Raw genomic sequence first — 7,459 nt, forward strand, 5'->3', positions numbered from 1 at the left:
GGCGTATGATTTATTTCAGAATACTAATGTCTCTTTGATCTCCCTCTGCTTAAAACAACCCCCTGCTGGGATCACACGCACACCATTGTTGTGTCCCTCTCAATTCACTAAGCAGGCCACATTTATGCACTTACACTCGCAGGGAAGTACGGACGCAAAGCGCGTGCACACACACATACACACACTCCAGGGTGTCTAATCTACTTTAGCTTTAATCGAATCCGTAGAGATCCAATTACAAAGATAGAGGGATATTTGTTTTTCGGTGAGCATCCTAAAAGACTAATTAAATGTTCATGTAAAGATGACATTATTTGATACAACACAAAATGTATTTTCATTTTCATAATTGCTCTTTGTTGTATAAATCTGTTTGAAGTTGGGTCCTATAATTCTAAGTAAGTGATTCACTGTATCAGAGAATACCACTGGTCCTTAAATGAGGTGTGTGGGTTGTTTTCTGTCCTCAAAATATGCATGCTTTACTGTTGCAGGGTTAGGCCACACGTTTCTTATAATGCACATCTTGGTATATATTTCTAACACACACACACACACACAACCACACCTTGGTTATGTGGATACCCTGTAAATAAATCTCTAGGAGGGTGACCAGTCAAAATTCTCCTTTCAGCCAGCAGTAAAACTCTACCATGCAGGGCTGCCTCTGGCGTTTGGTATGATGATGCCGCCACCTCATGGACGAAAACACGAAAACACTCTTTTCCTCCTACCTGAAATTTCGCTGCTCTGTCTGGATCACTCGAAAATAGCCCAGGTGAGCGCATTTATAACTAGGAAAATGGTAAAACGTAAAAGGATTCATGTGTTTTCTTTCCACCACTTGAGGGAATCCACTGAGTAGACTCTTTCAATCTGATTTTGTTAAGGAAAAACATTGTCAGAAGCGGGATTCGAACCCGCGCCTCCATTCGGAGACCAGAATACCCCTTTTACCCAGGAAGGATTTTCACCTTGAGTCTGGCGCCTTAGACCGCTCGGCCATCCTGACAACTGTACTTCCATACGTTTCTTATAGCTTTTACTATTCTATGACCTAAAGTCTTGTATAGGTGAGCACTGCTATGTAGGTAAACTACAGGTTGGATTTATGTAGGCAAGGCAGTTAGAGTACTGATAATGTATGGCCTAAGCCTATAGTTATACATACATATTTATATTTTATAATGATTTCATTTCGATTATTTTACCTGTATTGTCGTTATCACTTTAATAAATCATATTCAGGGTATACAGACAGTTTCGCTGTTTCAGGACAGACCGACGGCAGTTGGAAAAGTCTAGCTAGTTTACTACAATCCCCATACTGCACTGACAGAGAATGGGCGGGGTTCGAGTCGAGACAAGGGCGGAAACTTGACATCGCGGATGATACGCACTTTTGTTTCTTTGTTGACCTTTTCTTATGTAGCGTTCCCGAGATATAGTCGGCATACTCTTCAGTTTGTTTTAAGATCTAGCTCTGCTTTATGTTGGTGTTTGTTTTAATTTGTACATGGTACACGAAGAGTTGAGCGCTCGTCTGAACGATGGCGGGTATAAGAACTGGCTCAAAGCGGGGTACTGTCTCCTCAAACTGCGGGAGGGGTTGCACCCTTTCACCGATACTGAGATGAGATCCTTCCACGGAAATCTAGTCACTAGGAACCCGGGTCTGCGGCAGCCATGTCGGAGCGGGTGCAGACCCAAAGGGAATCAGGTGAGAGTCAAAAGTTGTCTGCTGGCATAATGTCAGTTGAGTTGAACCACTCCCCAAATAACCTGAATTATTTTAAGAAGAAAATTATTATGGGCTAGCTAGATCATGTGTCAATTTATTCCAGTAGTAGCCTGGACGTTAGGAGTGTATTTATTAGTTCGAACAGTTGCAAAGCGGAAAACACTTAAAAAAAAAAAAATTTAACCTTTATTTAACCAGGTAGGCAAGTTGAGAACAAGTTCTCATTTACAATTGCGACCTGGCCAAGATAAAGTAAATTCAGGTAGGTCCCTTCCGTTTCGTTCCGTTTGCATCCGTAAGAAACATTTTGTTAAAGAATCGGCGTAATGAATACGCCCCTGGCTCTCGCGTACTCTTTTCTGCTATAATGGTGTTCGCACTAATTTAATGTGCAATGCATGCTGGCACCATGAAGCATGCATTGCATGCTGGTAATGAACGGAAGAATTTTTTTTAAAACCATTTCGCAAAGGACTAATAAAAAATGTGATTCAAAATACAAAAAAATTAACGATCTCACTCCAGTCATAGTCCAATCCAATTCACACCACTACACAGGCTCAGGGGCCTGGGAGGGGGGGGATCATCTTCAGTCAGTATTCCATGCAATGTTTCAGTTGTTAATTCCTGAATACCCCAAACCTTGCAGATTCAATTATGCCCAGCTTCTTGGACTTTTTCTTCGTTTGGGAAGTACAATTAATCACTTGTGCAATAAACGCCACAATCGCCCTTCACTATCAATGTGTCTGTATCCTTCAACTCGTGAACAACATTCTTAACTGGCTGCCGGGCATCCACTGCCATAGCATCCTCAGCACCATTCACCCCTTCAACAATTTCCTGCGCCTCCATGTAGGAGACCTGCTGTACAGCCCGGATCCGTGCTCCTTCAAACTCCTTCATCCTAACGGGGCACGGCAGGAATTCGGCAAGGTGATTCCCACCACAATTGCAACACTGTAGATCATCACCAATATGTTGCTTCTGCTGACACACACTTGATACATGACCATACCTTTTGCAATTTTGACACTGCAAGCGTTTATTCACAAACACTCTCACTGTGTATGTTCTGGATCCCAGCTTGCCATGAATAGGCAGGTACTGTTCTTCAAACATCAGTAACACCGATTTGGACTTTCCTCCTTCTTTCCATCTTCTACACGTTTAGGCGTTGTACTCCACCACTCCTGGAATCTGCTTCGACCAGCTCTAGCACTTCCAAGAAGACACAATCCCACCCTTATTGTCCGGCTCTTGTGTTGAGTCAGATTTTCTACTATATTGACAAGATAGTCAAGTGACTGCTCTAACAATGGAAGTCGTCGACCCAAAAGGCAGGAAGGCAGCCGGTCTTATCAGTCTGCTTATCGTGGACAGATTTAGATGGGCGTAAAACCCTCTCGCTTCGCCTCGTCCTCACTGGTCGAGTGAACAAAAACGAGATTTGGATTCGTGGTCACGAGAGACTACACCAGTAGAGACCTGTCATGATGACGTTTGATTGAATGATTCTTTCTCGTATGTGTCCCACAGCTGTACTCTGTGTGTGTGGTGTGTACAGAGTGGAGGAACGTGATCCTGAGGCACCACACAAACCCCAGGGGGATGGTGAATTGGGGGAATTGCAGACCCCCACTCTGGAACCAGGACCACTGGGAACTGGCCAAGGTAGTGTGTGTGTGCAAAATAAATATTACTGAATTATTGGTTCTGTTATTGAAATTGTACTCCGCTTTCACCCATGTTATATTAGATAATTGACCTCTTCTCTCCTTCTTTCTTCCTTTGTCTCCCTCAGGCCTACATGCCGCGGGGTCAAGCTGGGGTTAAGGGGGCGGAGCTGTGTGATGCGTCCGCACTGCTCAACCTCCTCAACTTCTGCTCCCACTTCAACTACGTGGACCAGCACTGTGTCAGAGAGGTAACACAAATGCGCACACAGTATAAACACACATGTCACCTGTGTTTGTGTTATGAATGTGTATGCGTCTTGTCTTAGGTTATCAGGTGTAGGAACGAGTTGATGCACTCCTGTGAGATGCGAGTGTGTGACCAGTGGATGAGGCGCTACCAGGTCAGCATACAGCAGCTCCTACAGCAATTCGCACACCTACCAGAAGTGGCAGCAGCCGGACAACAGATACTAGAGGTGTGTGTGTGATATCAGCTCTCAGATCTGTGTGTTGTATCACCTCTGATCTATGGAGTGTAAATGCTGTGTGTGTTTTTGTGTCCAGATGCTGGCTGTTGATTTGTCGGTGTTAGTTCCTGGTGTGGACCGAGTGGATGGTTCCTTGTCGGAGGGGGTGGAGCCTGAGTCTATCAGCCAATGGGAAGCGGACTTGCTGAGAGCGAGGCTGCAGGAGCTGCTTACTGACACAGACACACAGGTACTTCTAACTACAATTCTAACCATTAGTTGTCTGACTGATTGACTCTGTCTGACTAATGTCTGACTGCCTGCTGTATTCTGTAGGACACTGAGGAGTTGCTGAGACTGAGGGATTTCCTCCTGGCCAACAGAGACTTGAGTGACCAGTTCTCCTCTGAACTCCAGACCATCACATCAATGGAGACACAGATGAGGAGAAGGGGAGAAGGGGGAGGGAATGAAGTGGAGACACCTGAGTAACCTACTAACTATCAGAGGGCAGGGGAAGAGAGCAGGAGGAGAGCAGAGCAGAGGTGAGGACTAAACCAGAAGAGATGGATGACTCTAGTGCCCAAATGCCAGTTTTAGCATGGGCAGCACCATTGAGGACTTTTACCATTTTAAAGTAATCAACAGGGTGGGACTTCTTATGGGTTAAGGAAGGATCACATGATTCCATTTGGGTCATCAGGAGGGATCAGTCAATGAATTATACTAGTGAGCAAACATTCCATAACTGCAGGTGGCATTAAATCGGCAACATTGGCATTGTACCTGTTCAAACAATTCACTACAGTAGGGCTGGGCTATATGGCAAAAATATCATGTCACGGTATTTAATGGTTTGAGTAATAAATGTTCTGAATTTGCTTTGAGTAGTGTGTGACCCTAGGGTGACAACACATACATTCTAATTGATTTCAATGGGTTCTCTGTTCTGATTGTTTTATACTGTTATATTAAACTTCAACCCAAAATAGTTTTCATAAATGTCCTGCACTCATTTGAGATCATTTCCATATTGCCATGTAGTGCTGCACGATATTGGCCAAAAATGTAAGGCCTTTTAAAAAAAAAATGTTTTTTTACCAAATGTTGCAATTGTGATTTGACTTGCGATTTAGATCAGAACACTTGGGTGAACTGATGGAAATATAGTTATCATAATTCTATAGTTAGAATATAAGAGTGGACACTTTGAATACAGTGTTTGACATGAAAATGCCAGGGAGGAGTTATTGTGACAGGGTAGGAACCAAAGTGTTGGTCAGTGTTTCCTATGGGACCCTATAATCTTTGGCTACATTAAATGTTTTCTTCATGTAACGAACATATTCATGCTTCGCCTATTCCTCTTTGATTTAGAAGATACTGTTGCACAAACAACATGCTGATTTAGGCCTCCACCATCACTGGTATCAGGCTGTATTGCCAGCTACATTTGCTCTGACTCTGTACATAGCCAGCTGACTAGCGATTAGCATTAGCGGCTAACACGACTTAGCCACAACTTGCTAAGAAAAGAATCTAGCTGTTTACAGATGTAAGAAACACAAACTAATAGTGTAATTATAGAATGCGTGTGGATTGCTTGCTGCACTTGACGCTGGGATAACTTTAGAGGAAATTAACACAGCGATAGCACAATTTCCAAACAGCAAGGCCCCTGGGCCCGATGGATATGTCATAGAATTCTATAAGAAGTACTGCGCCAGTCTAGCTCCACCTATGTTGCGAATGTTTAAACGATCCAAAGAAAATGCCATACTCCCGCAAACACTGAGGCTACAATAGCACTGATCTTGAAAAAATATGATAGAGATTCCATGGAGATGTCGTCTTATCGCCCCGTGTCGTTACTCCCCATAGGAAATAAGGTGTTGACAAAGATATTGGCAAACCGATTGAAAAAAATATATTTCTGACATCATACACCCTGACCAGACAGGTTTTTATCCCGGGTTGACATATACACTACAATTTGAGACACCTTTTCAATGTAATGTATCATAAGGTTGAGGCAGTGGTAATAGCTCTTGATGCAGAGAAGGAATTTGATCAGATTGAGTGGAAGTATATGATGTTGGGTTTGGAAAGGAATTTATTAATTGGATAATTATTTATGCACACGCAATGATGTCCGTGGTAACCAATCAGTCATTCCACCTGTTCAAGGGCTGCCGACTGGGGTGCCCTATTTCGCCTGCTCTCTTCGCTATAGCCATGGAATCCCTTGCTACTCGCATTCGGGCATGTGCCGATATAGCTTCTGTTAAAATAAGACACTCCCCACAAAATTTCCCTATATGCAGATGTTATTTTGTTTTTATCCAAGCCTAAAACTTCTATTCCACCCTTAACTTGATAAATACATTCTGCTCCTTCTCTGGCTACAAGATAAAATGCGAATTGATGTCGCTATCACGGCCTGTGGATATGCAATTTCTGCAATCTACCCCATTTCGAACAGTGATGGACAAGTTCACAAGCCTTGGCATTGTAGTGACGAGACCTTGATCAGCTACTGAAATCGAATTGGGACAGTTTCAAAGAAGCATTTATGCAAGTACAAGATAGAGGTGGGCTTTGGCCTTCCTCACTTTAAACTATATTATTGGGCTGCTAATCTGAACATTGTGCTTTCTGGAGGGAAAGTTTACCTGGGATGCGACAGAATGATATGGCTTTTGATTGAGCAGGCCTCCTGTCAACGTTCCTCACTCCCTGCACTTGTTAATAGTCCATCATATGTGAAAAAAGCCACTTATGACTCTAAAAGCCACTTTGTCATACTCTTAGCATCTGGAAACAGATGAGGTATTTTCTTAACATACCCACTGTATACATTGACAGCCCGATTTGCCTGAATCATGCTTTCCACCCCGCATTGGATGATGTGGTGTTTTCACAGTGGAGGGAGAAGGGGCTCACAACAATTGGTCATGTATACATGGATGGTTAGTTAGCTTCATTTCAACAATTACAGGGAAAGTTCAACATGCCAACAACACAGTTTTTCAGATACCTCCAAATCAGGAATTTCTTAAGGACACATATGCCACAGTATGGCATTAAACCAAATAATCCTACATTACATAGCCTGATCCTTGTAAAACCCCATTCAAAAGGGTCGGTCTCTAGACTGTATGATGTGCTACAGGCCCACATAGAGGTATCCACAGACACTATTAAAAGGGCTTGGGAACAAGAACTGTGGTTTATATTCCTGGGAGCTTCTACTCAGTCCTCATCTGAGATTTATGAACCAAGTTCTTGTTCCCAAGCCCTTTTAATACTGTCTGTGGATACCTCTATGTGGGCCTGTAGCACATCATACAGTCTAGAGACCAACCCTTTTGAATGGGGTTTCACAAACCGTGTACAGTTTAAGGTGATACAGAGGTTACATTACTCAATAGTGAAACTGCATAAAATATTCCCGGACACCTCACCACTGTATGAGAGGTGCAAACAGGATGAGGGAACGTTGACCCACTTATTCTGGACATGTCCTAAGTTACAAGCTTACTGGGCTCTCATTTTTTATTACTTATCTAAAG

At 43.1% G+C, this 7,459-nt stretch overlaps 1 protein-coding gene and 1 non-coding gene across 3 annotated transcripts; one reads left to right on the plus strand and one right to left on the minus strand.

Annotated features, from left to right (window-relative positions):
* Positions 1 to 899: 899 nt before the first annotated feature.
* trnal-caa (transfer RNA leucine (anticodon CAA)) lies at positions 900 to 1,012 on the minus strand. Its single transcript has 2 exons — positions 975 to 1,012; positions 900 to 945 (listed from the first exon to the last, which is right to left on the minus strand). It is a non-coding gene; the product is annotated as a tRNA-Leu (tRNA).
* A 330-nt stretch (positions 1,013 to 1,342) lies between these two features.
* zgc:153935 (uncharacterized protein CXorf38 homolog) lies at positions 1,343 to 5,233 on the plus strand. 2 transcript variants are annotated; one of them, XM_020463282.2, is made up of 6 exons: positions 1,343 to 1,720; positions 3,281 to 3,415; positions 3,546 to 3,668; positions 3,747 to 3,896; positions 3,985 to 4,137; positions 4,224 to 5,233. In XM_020463282.2, exons 1-6 carry the CDS (start codon positions 1,517 to 1,519, stop codon positions 4,377 to 4,379), a joined length of 921 nt encoding a protein of 306 aa, XP_020318871.1. In that variant the 5' UTR covers positions 1,343 to 1,516; the 3' UTR covers positions 4,380 to 5,233. The 2 variants fall into 2 exon arrangements, with proteins under 2 accessions (XP_020318871.1, XP_020318872.1); XM_020463283.2 differs by having other exon boundaries at positions 1,346 to 1,720; positions 3,309 to 3,415.
* Positions 5,234 to 7,459: the final 2,226 nt, after the last annotated feature.

This window comes from Oncorhynchus kisutch, linkage group LG27 (genome assembly GCF_002021735.2).
Source record: "Oncorhynchus kisutch isolate 150728-3 linkage group LG27, Okis_V2, whole genome shotgun sequence".
Classification (NCBI taxonomy): Eukaryota; Metazoa; Chordata; class Actinopteri; order Salmoniformes; family Salmonidae; genus Oncorhynchus; species Oncorhynchus kisutch.